Genomic DNA, 16213 nt, shown 5'->3' on the forward strand with positions numbered 1-16213 from the left:
AACCTCAGTTTCACCCATTTCTGAACTCGTCAGCGAGCTGCAGCACGTTTGACGTGTCCAGATTAAAATCAGTGAAACTGAGGTTTGTACGCGTGTTCCTGACGTTTTCTTCCTTTTTAATCAGCTGCTGCTCGCCTGCTTTACCTGAAAGAATCATGTGACCTACTCGGATCTTCTCTTTATTTCAAATCTATCAAAATCAATTATGTACACAAAAAAAGTCACTCCAATTGACGATTTGATTATGTAATTCTCCCTGATATTGCTTTACATTTAGGCGACTACACTTTGCCCTCTTAGGACTCGCTGCCTCCATCGTATGAAGTTTGTTTTGTTTTTTGGGATTAAATGCAAATGTTTTAAACTGTCGTTTGTGAATGAAACTGTCTCCCTCTTTTTGTTCTGATGGTTTATTTTGGAGTGAAACCGCTCTCTCATACCTCAGCGGGCCAAGGGCTTCAGAGTGAGTCTGTTTTCTCAGCTCGCATCAGCCGGAGCGTTGAACCTGTGGCGTTTAAACACACGTGGATGAGTGGGGATGCTTTGTTTTTTGTATTCTGTATCCGAGGAATAAAAGTGATGCCTCTGGGTTGAAAGAAAACTGCAGTATGTACAGTTTTATAAAAGGAATTGAAGTTTTTGTTCCAGCATTGAATGTCTGTGCAAAATGCAGCCTGTGATCTCTGAAGTTTCCTCGTCTTCCTCTTCTCTCCGGTTTGAGCAGGGCGTGGTTGTGTGTGTTAGTCCGGTCTCCATCACAGTCCAGTCCCTTTATTGGCTGTTCAGATTCAGCTTGCTGCATCCTAGCATGTTTAGGTGAAGCCACTGAGTGGTTCACCTCCTGAGCCCAGCAGGCAGCTGATATCTAATCAAGTTTTACTGTCCAGCGTTCTCGGTCTTCGCCCACCTGCTGATTCTCCTCCAGCAGCCTGTGCAGCAGGGGCGTCTCCGGGCAGGTTTTCTCCTTCTCCAGGACGACCGACAGGAAGTCAGAATGATCAGAGACGCTGTAGGGAACTAATGGAGACTAAGCTGCATGTTCCTCGGCTCAGGATCTGCTTTGGCAGAGGAGGTGATTGCCTCTTCCATCCAAAATCTGAGTGTGACTCTGACCCCAAGTTCATCAAGTTTCTCTGAAAACACAAATGTAGAAGGCATACAAAGAGATGTAGCTTCTGTTTTTGTTTTATGTTATGAAAGACCTCCATGAGAAATGTCCACGTCAGAGAGGGAAGGAGCATCTAGACGCTTGTACAGCTTTTAAAAAAATGTGTTCAATGTTTTATTCATTCAGCCAATAAATGTTTTCTCTCTCTCTCTGAAGTCTAACGTGTTTGTTCTCCACGTGAGGAAATGATTTAAAATGCTGGTAATATTTCCTACATAACAGAATCTGCATCACCGACACCGTCTGTGCTCCGTTTGTCCGCCAACAAGACGCGTGAATTCAGGTCCTGCTCGCAGACACAGTCTGAGAAGCCGATCTGCGTCTGCACACACGAGCATCACAGCTCTTGTTTGAACATTGTGACCTTGCTCGCTGCAGGACAGGAAGACAAACGGTTCCTCCTCATCCTCAGTTAACACTACATAACGGGGGCTAGTAACCCCCCCTTCTTCAGCTTCAGCTGCCTGTGACTCATCTGTGCAGAGAGGGTTTATTTATTTATTTTATTTTGAGGTTTCTGATGTCTCGGTGGGTTTTTTTACAGTCTCTGTACAGATTTGTTTAGGCTGGAGGAGAAAATCTGAGGCGGTGATGATTTGTGGATGGAGATGGCTCTGCGCCTTCTGCTGCGGGACGTTTCTCCCAAACTATGACCCAATCGTCGGGTGTTGAGTACTTTGAGCTCCTCCTCGTCCACAGTTTCGTAAAGACGGTCAGAAAAAACTCGGAGGGCCGCCGGAAACGTGGCAAAAATCCCTTCACAATAAGAGGATTTCTGTTTTCTTTTGGCCTTGAGAGTAACTGACGACAAAAGAGCATCTCAACATCTCGACTTCGAATGATTGTGATGGGTCAACAATGAAGGCCGCAGAGATAAGACACCAGAGTTAGATTAGGGTACCAAAGCTTACAAATAATCCACCCGCGGGGGTGGAGGGTCCAGAAGGAGTCCCTGCTGAGTTTGGCTGGACTGGAGCAGTCCGTGCGCAAGTGTGCCATGAATGAAGGAAGAAGTCCTTAATTGGTGTGTTAGCTTCAGGTTGTTTATCTATTTCCTTACAGTTTTTCAGACTTTGTTTCCATTTTAGAGCCGCTTCCTTTAATCCGTTACATTTATCATTTTGCTCTTCAAATCCAAGTCTCCAAGTTGCTCTTCAAATCAAGTCCAAGAGGAATTATTCCCACTTTTCCTCACTCAACATTTTTACTTCCCCAAAAGTTGATTTTGTTGATCTGGAAACGCTACGTCCAGATTCAGATGAACAGAATCAACTTTTAGGGAGCATGCATCAAGACTTTGTTTGGATATTTAATGTTCATTTTTTTCTTCTCTGTTTTTGCCTGGGAGAAAAGTATCTTTCAGTCGTTTTAAATTCAGCATGTACCTTTCTTCTAATTATTTTAGTTAGCAAAAATGTTTTTTCACATCTAGTTTTATTTTTATTTTTAGTTCACTATAATAACCTTGATTCTCGAGCTATGTACGTTTATCACTCGTTTTACTTTGAAAAGACACGCCGGAAACGACTTCTTTAATTCAGAGCAGCTTACTAGCGGTCCCATCCAGCTGATAGCGGAGCAAACCTTCCTGAGTTCAGTTTGCTCTGTGCGCACGGAGAGCTCAGAGGGCTCAGGGAGGTCCAGCATCCCGCGGAGACGCACCAGAAAACCCGAAGCGTCTGCGTCCTGATCCGGGCCCGGAGGAGCGCAGCGGGGCGGCAGCGTCTGCAGACTCCGATGAACGCACAACACTCAGCAGGGGAGCAATCTTTGAGTAAGACTTCAGCGCTGATACCGAGATGAAGGCGGCCAGCAGACAGGGCAACATGACCGTGGAGAAGCTGAACGGGGACATGAACCGGAGGCCGAGCTACCCCGGAGAGCTGCGGGCCAAACACGCCAACATGTCAACTAAGATCTGGGTGAAAGTGGCGATGGCCATCGCCTATTTCCTCTGCGTGTCCGTGGCCGCGTTCATACTGGTCATTTACTACGTGTTCTTCTGGACGCCGGGCAAAGCGGACAACATCACCGTGACACCGAACCAGAACCCGAACCAGAACGTGTGCCTGGCGAAGCCTTGATGACTTTTACAGCACGCACGCACGCACGCACGCATTAAATAAGTGACTGCACACACCTGACACAAGGCTGCGGCGGCGGTGGATGGATGGATGGATGAGAGATGACGGCACACAGACAGACATGACTGCATCCAGAGTTTGGGATGCTGACTGAGGACCTGAGGGAGGACAGAGTGGGGCAGGTGCTGCCGGGATGCATCAGTGTTCCGCATGCAGGATGCAGGTGGAGAGGAGGAGGAGGAGGAGGGGGTTTTTCTTTCCAGCTTCACCCCAACACCCAGTCCTGAGGGGGTTTGTGGTTTTTTGTTTTTCATTTCACTGAACTCGTCTGTCCAATGAGAGAAGCCTTAGGAACACACACCTGGCATCTTTTAGGGCTGCTTCCCTCTGATTTGAGGCTGTGCCTGTAAATGTTGGTTATTCTGAGAGTCATGCTTACGTCCTTTAAATCATGGGTGGATTAGGTGAAGCAGGACTCCTGGGTGCAGACATGCAAAAGGTCCCGCACTCCTCCAGGACTCCCCGTGAGGTGTCGCAGGTAATTGAGTGCTGCAGTAAAATTTCAATATTCACTTCTCAGGCTGAGTCCTGACCACTGAGAGCAGATATCACACTACAAAATGACAGATTGAAGAAGGTCCTGCATCTGAATGCCGCATCCTCAGCAGAGGTCACATTATTTCTTTATCGAACGCTGTCTGCTGAAGCTTTTAATGTTCCAGGACTTGGTGATTTTTCTCTCTTATGTGACTCTTCATCGAATGTGTTTGAGTTTTAAGTGGATGACAGGAAAAACCCTCTGGGTTCTGAGAGCATACAGTATGTTGCATGCTTTCATTTCTTCCATCATATTCTGAGCAAAACAAATAACAGAAAAATTAAGTCTCTAGATCAGTCGTTATGATGTGCAGCTAACCAGAAACAGGGATTATTTTTCTGCTGCTCCTTCTATAAGTGAGAAAAAAACAGATCAAACTCAGTGCAGCACAATCACAGATGCTACTTCTTTAAATTACCCACCATACATTCAGACCATTCAGTCTGAGATTTCGGTGTCTTTTTCACACTTGTCCTAGCCTCTTAGTGTAAATCTAACCAATGTCTGTGCCCAGTTGGTCGCCCATGAGTCCATCCGTGCTTTAACTCTTTCACGTTCCTGTGAAAATTGGACCTCTCCTGCTCACTTCCAGCTCTGTATTTTACACTCTGGCAACCTGCTAGAGTAGCTTTGCATGATCAGCAGTTCAAAATAATCTTTATTTTTCCCACATGGCCTTGTTGAAGCCCCTCAGCTTTTCAATTCTCTTCTAATTGGCTGCCCAATGCAAACAGCAGGTGGATGGGACCTGTACCTGAGATCTCTCTCTCGCTCTCTATGACATCACAGAGAGCTGAGGGGGAAAAAACTGCCTGAACATGCACTGACCTCCTTATTTGAAACTTTGTCCGTGTTAAATATGAGCATCCAGCACTGGAACAGGAGATATATGCCAAAAAAACAGGAAAACCATAAGAGGTCCCCTTTAAAAATTCACTTTATACACCAATGCTCCACCTTATGGAAGCTTAGAAACCTTGAGTGTGCCCTGATCCTTTAAACATCCTGGAGAACGTCCCAGCAGACCCCTCAACCCCCGAAGCTGATCCCCGAGAAACCTCATTAGAAAACCCCACCAAAGAACTCTTAAACCCCCCACAAGACTGCTTGAGCCCTAAACCCCAGCCTACAAACCCCTTCAGGAACCCCTGCAACTCCTCAAGGACCCTGCTCTGCACTAATGGAGACTTCTTTTTTTCATGCCTATAGAGGACTTTCTGGTTTTTCTCTTTCTTCACAGCAGAGTGCTGTTTTTATTCAGGTATCTAGAGGAACTTAAAGCGATACTGTACTGTAGCAGAAGTAGCCTAAATTGTGATCTTCGGTAGCTCGTAGCCGTATGAAATGCAAGGTGATCACTCTCAGTAGTTGCAGCAGTTTTACCTTTTTAGAGCCATCTTTGTTGTCTTGCGTTGCCGCACAGAATGACCGTTAATTCTCAATGCCGTGTCACGTTTGTACCTCTTCTTCTCGATGACACGTTTTGTTCACCTCACTTCCTTCTTCAGAATTTAGGCTAAATCTACTAGACTGTTTTATTAACAATGTAGCCTTGAGAATTTATTGTTATGATATGATAAACTATGCATTTATTCCAGTGTGGGTGTGTTGTCTTTCTGTCAGCAGTTGAGCAAATACAGGCGACGGAGCGGGCAGCTTGGTGAAATAACGCAGGGACATTTTACTGAAAAGGCCAAGCTGACGTCAGGGGAGTGCTGGCCTGCATCTGAAACAACACAGCCTCCACTTTCACTATAAATCAGAGCCGTTAGACACTCCAGATTACCTGGAAATAACACTCGTGTGAGGACATCTGGCCTCTTCAGTGTGAAAGCTGCTTGGCCCTCTCCTCACTGACCTTTCTCATGTTTATCTAAGTAGAGTGCTTTGGTAACCGAAGACTGTCGGTGGATGCTTCTCTGATGATTAAAAAGGTTGTCACAGAACAGGAGCAGGATGCAGTGACACGTCCTGTTTAATGTGCATCGTTTTTTTCTTTTTGGATAAACAGCATGTAGAGATCAGTAGGAGTAGGCCGTGCCGACATCAACCTGTGCTTTAACCTGTCAGACTTATAGACTGTATATAAAAGTTGGATATAAACCACCGTGAGGTCATCCACCGATTTAGGATTCCATGTTTGGAAGCCTAAAAATGTTATTTTTTCCTAACCATGTGCAGAAACATAGATACCTGCTGATTATTTCTAAGCAACCGACTAAAATAAACTATTGACTTTCACTTAAAGTGCAGCCCAAACTTCTTGCCTGGGCTGATTCACACAGTCGACCATATACTTAGTCATATATTTGCATTAAAAATGCTCCGTTAGACATCAGCAGCACAAACACGGTGAAGAAGTCCAGTTCAGTGACCGAGTGATTTAGTAAACGTGAGGCCCAACAGGACAGAGCAGCTACAGCGCCCTGTTAATCAAAGTGGCCACACCCCTAATTTTAACCCTTAACAGTGTCCAGATAGAGGAGTTATAGAGTAATTCACCCACTGTACAGATGTTATGAGTCTTTGAACCAGACTAGATGTATAATTTTTACCACTTGCATTTTTTTGCACCTCCGTGTTTTGCTTTTTTATTATTTTTATTATATTCCCAGAGTTTGCAGAGTTGAAATGACTGCGTACCTTTCAGTCGGATGTTTTTCAGCGCAGGTGGCTCTTATTAATGCTGGAAATTTTCCCTCAGCGTTCTCTCCCACTAAAACAGCCAGTAGAGTAGTAACAGCCAAAAAAGATCACAGATTGGATTTTCTATGGAAAACGAACTGTCCAGGAGTTAATGTGCAGTAAGTGGACAGATTTTTCTGCCTAATAATGACAAAATAATATTATTTATCACAGCTTTTCAAATAAAAATGGTTAAAATCAATATGGAGGAAAGCAGGAAGAGCACAGAGGAGATTTGTGGAAGCAGAGGATTGGCGTGACAGATGCTAAGAATAGATGTGGTGACCTCTAGAGCGAGCAGCGAGAAGGACAAGAAGAACTACCGAGCTTTTATGCTGCGCTGTTTGAGATCACAGTGACTTCCAGCTATGATGCACCATTATGCAAACACATTAAAGTAGAGAGATGGTTGCCATTCTAAAACATTAACATCTTTCTGCAGCTATTGCCGTAAAATGTTAGTTATGACAGTTGTAAATCACATTTTACTGCAAAGCTGTAGAGAAACGGTGGCAAAGTTTTTAATGCTGAGGCAGCAGGATCAGTCAAGGTCGCAGCTCCTTTCCCTCCTGTCACGTGCCCCTGAGAAAAGGGACTGAACTGCAGGCTGCTGCAGTGTGACTGCACAATGGGCTGCGCTTAAACACTCAAACTTTACTGAGCACCCAGCAGAGCCGTCCTCTGAAACCATCAACCCCCTAAATAAAACTAAAACTGCAATTAATGGGAGTCGCAGAGCTAGACTTTTTTTTTCTTTCGGGAAAATAATAAGCTCTGCTGTGTCAGCAAACCTCTTTCTAACAAAAGCCTTTATTGGCTGATCAATAGTCCAAATAAACAAAATCGCACAAAGTAGAATCCGATGGAAACGCATATAATTCAGACAGGGATTTAAAACAGAACGGTGTGTGGACACGGGGGATTGATCGGGGATAAAGGGCAGGTGAAGGCAATCAGGGAACGGAAGAAGCACAAAGACAGGAATTAAAAACAAAAACACAACACAGCAGAAAACCAACCTAAAATAACCTCAAGACAAATAACTGACAGCATGACAACAGAGACAGGAGAGGCACTGAAACGCTGACAGACTGGGACACAGTGGGCAAACTGGGGACTGCAGGACAAACCGAAAATATCAACAAAGTCAAAGCAGGAAATAAAAATCAATTAAGCGTGAAACCTGCACAGCTGTCACGGTGAACACATTCAGACGTTTTTTTCTTTTTTCCTGCAACTGTGTGTCAATAAAAGCTAAAGTGTGACATTTTTCTGATGCTGCAAAGCATCCTTTTATATTTACGCTCTCACGCTGAATTATAATCAGCTGAAACACAGGATGGGCCCTCAAAACTAATAAATGTCAGCGTGCGCTTCATCCCACCCATACAGCTCTTGTTAACCCGCGTTTTCCCCTGGATTAGGGGTAAAAGAGAAACACATGAGGCCAATAAGCAGCTGTGCTCGAGCCAGCTCGCTCTCATCACCGTTTACGCACACACTAAATCTCATCAGAGTGGGCTCCAGGGAGTTTCCTCTATCTATTATTTGTAGCGGCTCAGGGCAGAGCGTGTGACAGTGCGCGGGTCGCCGTGCCTCCCTCGATCAATAATTAAATTAACAGCTGAGGTTGTCAGCGCTTGTTCCTTCCCACAAGCTGCAGACGAGCCTCGCATGACTCAGCAGAGCTCGCCGTCCTGTCCGAACCGCAGCAGCAACAAGCAGCAAAGGCCGTGCTGCATGCAGCCTGCGCCAGCTGTTCGCACATCTGCATCAGCCTCCGGGTTCAGTGATTCCTCCCTTTCTCCTGTCATCTTTGCTCTCCATGCTCCCGAAACAGCAGCCCACATGAAAAAATGTAAGAGTCGACATTCATCATTCATTTATGGCAGTTTTAATCCGCAGGAACTGTGCACTTCATAATATTCTCCAAAATAGACTCAAAGCAATATGGCTGATCAGTTTCTGTCATCGTTCTTAAACTTTCTAAGTGCAGAAAAGGCCGTGTTTTAGGGAGTGAAACATGAGATAACAGAATAGTTTTCATCATTACACTGATAAACACATAGGTCAGCTATTTCACTTCAAGAGTATTTCACAGGATACAGCAAACAGCACACTCTTTTCATGTTATTTCTAAATCCGGAGCTTCTAACTACACTTTATTACCAAAAGTATTCACTCATCCATCCAAACCACTGACTTCAGGTGTCCCAACCACTCCCAGGGCCACAAGTGTATAAAATCAAGCACCGGGGCATGCAGACTGCTTCTACAAACATTTGAATGAGTTGCTCTCAGGAGCTCAGTGAATTCCACCGTGAGAGGAACAAGTTCAGTCGTGAACTTTCCTCACTACTAAATATTCCACAATCATCTGTTAGTGGTATGAATGCCGACGCTTCACTGGCTGATGAGCTGAACACGTTTTATGCTCGCTGCGTGCTCGGAGCGCACCAGTGAAGACAATGCAGTCATCATCACAGAGCATGCCGTGAGGAACACCTTCAGGAGGGTGAACACCAGGAAGGCAGCAGGACCAGATGCAATCCCTGGCCGGGTCCTGAGAGCCTGCGCTGACCAGCTAGCACCGGTGTTCACAGAGATCTTCAACCTCTCCCTGGCCAAAGCTGTGGTTCCTATGTGCTTCAAAGAGTCCATCATTGTCCCTGTTACAAAGAAACAACAGCCCGCTTGCCACAATGATTACCGTCCAGTAGCATTGTTTTCAATTGTGATGAAGTGTTTTGAAAGACTGATGAGAGATCACATTACTTCTTCACTTCCTGCCACCATCGACTCACTTCAGTTTGCTTACCGGACTAATCGTTCCACAGACGACGCCATAGCTCACCTGCTCCACACATCCCTGAGTCACCTGGACACTGACAGAGGGAGTTATGTTAGGATGCTGTTCGTGGACTACAGTTCAGCATTCAACACAATAATTCAATCTAAGCTTTTCACGAAGTTGACGGATCTAGGACTCAGCTCATCACTGTGTCAGTGGATCCTCAACTTCCTCACAGACAGACCCCAATCTGTGAGGGAAAACAAGTCTCCCCCTCCATCTCACTCAGCACTGGAGTGCCTCAGGGCTGTGTTTTAAGCCCCCTGCTGTACTCACTGTGCACTTATGACTGTGTAGCCACATCAGACACCACCTCCATTGTCAAGTTTGCTGACGACACTGTTGTTGTGGGCCTGATCTCCGACAACATCGAGACGGCCGACCTGGAGGAGATTAGGAACCTGAAGACCTGGTGCCAGGAGAATAATCTCCTCCTAAACGTCAGCAAGACTAAGGAGCTGATTGTGGACTTCACTACAAAGCAGGCGAGGAATTACAAGCCCCTCATCATCAGTGGCACGACAGTGGAGAGAGTGGACAGTTTCCGATACCTGGGTGTCCACATCACTCAGGACCTGTCATGGTCCTGTCACATCAACACCCTGGTTAAGAAAGCTCGTCAGCGTCTCTTCTTCCTCAGAAGACTCAGAGACTTCCATCTGCCACTGAGGGTGCTCAAGAACTTCTACTCCTGCACCATCGAGAGCGTCCTGATGGGAAACATCTGCTCCTGGTTTGGGAACAGCACCAAGCAGGACAGACGAGATCTGCAAAGAGTGGTGCGCTCAGCCGAACGCATCATTCAATCAGAGCTCCCTGACCTGCTGTCCATCTACACCAAGCGGTGCAAGACCAAAGCTAGGAAGATTATGATGGACCTCTCCCATCCCAACAATGGACTCTTCTCACTGTTGAGGTCTGGGAAGCGCTTCCGCTCCCTTAAGGCCAAAACAGAGAGAATGAGGAGGAGCTTCTTCCCCCAGGCTATTCGGGCCCTGAACCAGGTGTAGGACTGGACTCTCCCACACACATCACATCACCACACGCACTCTGGTTTTTCTTCTTGCACACGTCCTATAATATATAATTTCTTTTGACAAATAACATCTTACGTAAACTGTTATTTGCACATTTTTACTGTAAATTTCTAAGTTGAAGTGGTAATTTTTTTCTGTAAATCTTACTGTAAACCTACTGTCATTTAATGGTCGGACACTGCACAGCTACAAGCGTTTCACCTCATGTCATACTGTGTATGGTTGTGTGTGTGACAAATAAAATGTGAGTTATTATAACACATTGGAAGCAACTGGGAATGACAGCAGCTCAGCCATGAAGTGGGAGGCCACAGAAAATGACAGAGTGGGGTCAGTGGATGCTGGGAGCGCACGGTCCGCAGAGGTCGCCGACTTTCTACAGTCAGTCGCTACAGAACTCCAAACTTCATGTGGCTTCAGATCAGCTCCAGAACAGTGCATAGTCATGTGATGGGTTTCCATGGCTGAGCAGCTGCATCCAAGCCTTACATCACATGTTGACTGCCACTGGACTCTAGAGCAGTAGAGACGGATTATGGTGTGGAGTCGTTTCTCAGGAGTTGGTTCCAAACAACTTCATGCTCCCAGCTTTGTGGCAGCAGACTGTGCACCAGTGCACCAAGCAAGGTCCATAAAGACATAGACAAGCGAGTTTGGTGTGGAAGAACTTGCCTGCACAGAGTCCTGATCTCAACCTGATGGAAAGCTTTTGGATGAATTAGGGTGAATACTGACAGCCAGGCTTTCTCCTCCAGCATCAGTGTCATAAATACGCTTCTGGAAGAACGGTCAGAATTCCCATAAACACTTCTCAACCTTGTGGAAAGACTTCCCAGAAGTGTTAAAGTTGTTATAGCTGTAAATGGTATGCTGATAACATATGAAACCCTGTGGATTAATAATGGGATGTCACTGAAGCTCATATGCATGTGTAGGCAAAACATTTAACAAATACATCCTTCACAGTTTCAGTTGTGTTTTTAATTGTGCTTCATTGGGGCATTCTTTCTATTTATTTAAATATTTAGCAATATCACCTCAAAATATTTCATTAGTGTCAGAAATAAAATTTTCTGCTCTTTGTTTTGATATATATGCTGTGGGTACAGTATTGTGTTCATTCATCATTTCTTTATATTTTGCCTCCAAGTAGCCAGACTTTCTTGAGGAACAGATCTCCAGGCTTTCAACAACAACAACAACAACAACAACAATATTTGAAAAGGTCTCAATATGCTTTTTGAACTCAGTAAAAGGTTTGGATTTTAAAGAAATATTTCAGGAGCATTCTGAATGTTTTATCTTTTGCAGTATTTATTTTGGATGTATGTGGATTAGCATTTTTTTGCTGAGTTTTTGTTCCTTGTTTGCTTTTAGTGCGTGTTTCATGTTATATTTTTACTTTTGATTGTTTCTTTTCTTACCTTGAAAAATCTTTTTTTTAAACTTTTACACCATAACCATTTCTGTTTTACTGCACAGGCATTTTTCAGAGTACAAATGACAACAATAAATGTCTGATTTTATGGTTTTGCATTTACAGTCTACAGGCAGCTAAACCTGAAATTTGTGACGTGTTATGAAACAGGCCAGACTACATTTTACATTTCATCTTTGTCCAATATACATTTGACCCCCTGTTAAAGTAATTAAATGCCCAGTGAACACTGGAAGGATTGATGATGAAGTCCTGCTTTGTACCATCCACTCAGGGCTTTCATTGCCTCATAAGAGGATGTAAACCAGCGAGGCGGCTCGACAAACTGCTGAGCTGTGGATTCATTTAAGAAAGCTGTTTGAGCAGCTTCACATTTTAATCACAGAGCCCAACCTGCAGTCCCTCAGATGTTGATGCCTTGACTTTCCTCCACACTTCTTTAATGCAGTGAAGCATGAGAAAACCATCTGTTCTCAGTTTAGAAAACACAGCTGAGATCTCGTTAACTATATCTTTTCCCTAAGAGTTAGAAACCACAATGAGAGGAAAAGCAGGAATTTTAAAGGACAAATGTGATTTCGCTGTATAAAAGAAATTAGTAAATATAGATTTATCGATACATGCAGAAGCAAAGCTGGAAAAGAGGAGCATGCTCAGCAAACACACATCGCCCAGGACAAACAAAGCCTGTAAATAAGCTGGAGAGACACCAGAAAATGTGCAAAGTATTGATCCAAATCTGCAATGAGACAAAAAAAAAAGCTGCTACTTAAAATGTAACAAATTTGCTTCCACTGCAGAAATAAATGATCAAAATCTCGCTGAAAGAAACCTCTAGTTATATAAATTTCTCCTAAGGCTGCAAGTGAAGTTATAATCAGCTGATTGCCATTAGAGGTTAGCAGGTTAAGCGATTAATGTAGGTTTTTCCTCAATATATTAATACAGTAAGCAAGACTATCTAAATGGGAAGATGTTTCCACCGAGAAAAAACTCTCAAAGGTGACCTTACCTGCTCATTTCCACCTCGGTGTGTTTAGGTTTCAGGGACATTTAATATGATCACCAACTACTGTAACAGTAAATATATGACAGAAAATAAGGGTGACGTGATAGTTTCATCTCCAGACAATGAAACCGGGAACAGAAGAGGTGTATGTACTTAGTATTGGCAGAAGAAATCTGGTAAATGCATCATATGAAAATTTGCTGTTCAATAATAAAACATTCACAGAAACGTACGTCTTTGAGAGTAAAATAAAACTTCACAGTTTAGTTCACAAATTTCATTATTATTTTGATCATTTCTGAAACTAATAATGACATGACTCTATTAGTGTGTGGGGAACAAAAAGAAAACTGTTCCCTCTCTCATCAGGCCTTTTTGAAAGCCCCTCACCATGATGAGGACGCCACAGAGCAAAGCTTGACAGAGCAGTGTGTGCATTTGACCACTAGGGGTCAATGTTGTGCAGATGAAACTGCAAAGAGACTGAGGCAATATCCTGGCTTTGACAGTGATGAGGGGAATGTGGTTAATGACGTAATGGTGCCGTTTACTTGTTTTTAAACAAGATTACAAATGTTTTTAAAAGTTGCAATTAATTCTTAATGTTAAGTAAAAAATTACATACATTATAGATTTACATTTTTCTTTAGTAGCTAAAGTTGAAAAGTGATACTGCAGAAAAATACGTTCTTCCATCCATCCATCCATTCTCATACAGATCAGCCTGATGCTGGAGCCTGTCACAGGGTGAGAGGCGGAGTACACCCTGGACAGCTGGCCAGTCTATCACAGGATTATTATACATTATTTAATCATTTTATTGAGTTCTGCTTCACTGATGTTGCTGGTTGAGGTCAAGCTATCATAATGTATTTTACCCTGTTGTGTAGTTTAATCTGTAGCAGCACAGGAAATTCTGATGAGATCATCATATACATGGAAACTAATAACTTGCTGCTGAACCATGAGTTTACATGGTTCATGGAATATTTCACTCTTATCATAGACATGATTTTACGTGGAATCAAATATGATCAATCAGTATATACTAGAAAAGATCTGTAATTGACAGTATGTTGTATTTTCTGAAGTAAAACCATTAACTTTATGTTTGTATAGTCAAAAATGTTAGATTTTTTATTATATATAAACTACTAGTTTAACCAACTGGTTTATTTGTGTAGTAAATCGTTTTTTTCACATTATGTATGGACTGAAAATACAAAATATTGCATAAATTACAAAGTAAAATTCAACAGTACTTTTCTATTTTAATTGGATTAATTATTTGGACAGTATTTGAACTTATTATTGGGTGATATTGTTGTTTATACAAATTTAAACATCTTTATTAAATATAAAAAGAAATCTGTAAAAACAGACATTTTTCATGTAACTTTAAAACATCTGTATTTTAATTTACATGACTTTATTTTTTTTAAATACAACAAAAATTTGATTATTATTGTATATTAATTATTCTTTGATTAATACAAAGAGCTTTTTTTGTATCACAGATGTGATATAAAAGCTTAATTTGTTTTTTAAAAGTCTCTGTCTTCAGATGGCAACATAGCAAAATCAGGGCTTTCAGTGGCAGATTAATGAATATGGTTGTTTATGCAGTTCTAATTCATCTTAATGCCAAACAGAGACACCTTCTCTGGGTCGTTCTCGCTGCACTGCGGTGCTGCTCGGCATCACTGGGGTGTTTTTTTCTGGACGGTAAGCATACTGTTGCAGTCCCCTTTAACAAACTCGTGAGCAGCTCTGAACCAGCTGTGATGAAAGTGGGGAATTCACAGATCCCCAGAGTATGCAGATGTGTTATTCTGGGCTAAGGTGAGGATGTTCTGTTTCAGACACAGCTTGTCTGGGCTGTTCTCACTGCAATGCGGTGCTCAAGCTCAGCAGAGAAAAACAGTTCTTCTTTGTGAATGTTTAGCAAACATTTGCTTTAGCTGCTCTAAATTATCCTGAACGATCCCTCTGTTGCCCTGAAGCTTCTTATGGATGATCACCTCCACCTGCAGACTGTCACATATCTGCACTCCTCACTGTGCAGCTAGCTCTCTCCTATCTCTCCGCCCACCTTCCTCGCTTTCCTCATCTCCTACAGCAGCAACAGCTGCAACGCGATGACTTGTCCCTGAACTTATACTGAGGAATGATGTCGCTCCAACTTTGCCTGGCACAGAAAGTCAAATTGCATCCAAATATCTGTTCTCAAGGCTGTAGTCCCACCTATCCATCACCACCTCTGCATCACACAGGGCCCAATAGGAGCCTGGCGCTGTATCAGCAAGTTTTGTTCCCGTCTCTCCCGGTGAATCATCAACCAACCCTATTTGCTGCAGTTTTATTTACTAAAGTTAAGATAAAACCTACCATATGAGCTCATAGTGAGGTTGTTTGTCCCTGTTATTGATTGAATTGTCTCTGTTTTATCGGAATTTACTGCATATTCTACATATTAATGCATGTACGTATGTGTACCTGCATTGCTTGGACATGGTAGATTAAAATAACAAAACAAAACTAGCCACCCCCCAAAAATATATTTGACAACAGCATGGTAAAACTGGAATTTCTGTTTTTGGTGTGGCACCCCAGTATTTTTAGTGGCCCCCTATGAAAAAATTCTGGAGGTGCCCCTGTATGAGACTCCATCAGTCCCACAAATATGACGATTGGCTACATTTGCAAAACAGACTGTTTTGTACCACTGTGTTTAGTCACTGTAACATTAAAAAAACACTCTACTGCCATGAGATCAATACATTTCTTCTGTTACTCCAGCTTCCTCAAACAGTCCAAAGACATGCATGTTAGGTTAGCTGATGATTTTAAAGCAGCTGGATGTAAGGTATATGGAGAGTGCAGAGCAAATCTTTGTCATGCCAAGAAGAAGCCATATGTGATCATATTATTGTGTTACAGCAGCGGGATAAAGAATAAATAGTGCAGTCTACAATAAATAAAGAACAAAGTTAAAGTGCCACAGGCGCATAGTGACGGCCTCTGAGATAATGGAAAATGTTTACATATATAACAGTGATTAAAAAACAAAGAAAATAAGAATAAAAAAAAATAGGTTAAGTTAAAGTAGAGTAAATAGTGAGACTGAGATTGTAAAAGAGAGTAGTGTGATTTGCATTAATAAATAATACGTGCACTACAAATGTAAGAAACAGCTGGGAGGAAGGTACAGTATTAGTCTACCGGTGGGCGGTAATGTTTACCAACCACAAAGAAGAAAAAAAAAAAAGCCGAAGAAGAGTCGTCTCCCGGTAGCCCGTTGCTAACTCGGTTTCCATGGAGATTGGTTTCAGTTTCCCGGATG

At 42.9% G+C, this 16213-nt stretch overlaps 1 protein-coding gene across 1 annotated transcript; it reads left to right on the plus strand.

Moving 5' to 3' along the window:
• Positions 1-2767: 2767 nt before the first annotated feature.
• Positions 2768-5447, plus strand: LOC102783268 (putative transmembrane protein INAFM1). The gene has a single exon (XM_006805177.3). The coding sequence runs from the start codon at positions 2968-2970 to the stop codon at positions 3250-3252; it is 285 nt and encodes a 94-aa protein (XP_006805240.1). The 5' UTR covers positions 2768-2967; the 3' UTR covers positions 3253-5447.
• Positions 5448-16213: the final 10766 nt, after the last annotated feature.

Source organism: Neolamprologus brichardi, chromosome 14 (assembly GCF_056152115.1).
Source record: "Neolamprologus brichardi isolate AB-2024 chromosome 14, ASM5615211v1, whole genome shotgun sequence".
Classification (NCBI taxonomy): Eukaryota; Metazoa; Chordata; class Actinopteri; order Cichliformes; family Cichlidae; genus Neolamprologus; species Neolamprologus brichardi.

Coding starts and splice junctions, on each gene's coding strand:
- LOC102783268 (XM_006805177.3), top strand. CDS start 2,968: ATGAAGGCGGCCAGCAGACAGGGCAACATGACCGTGGAGAAGCTGAAC.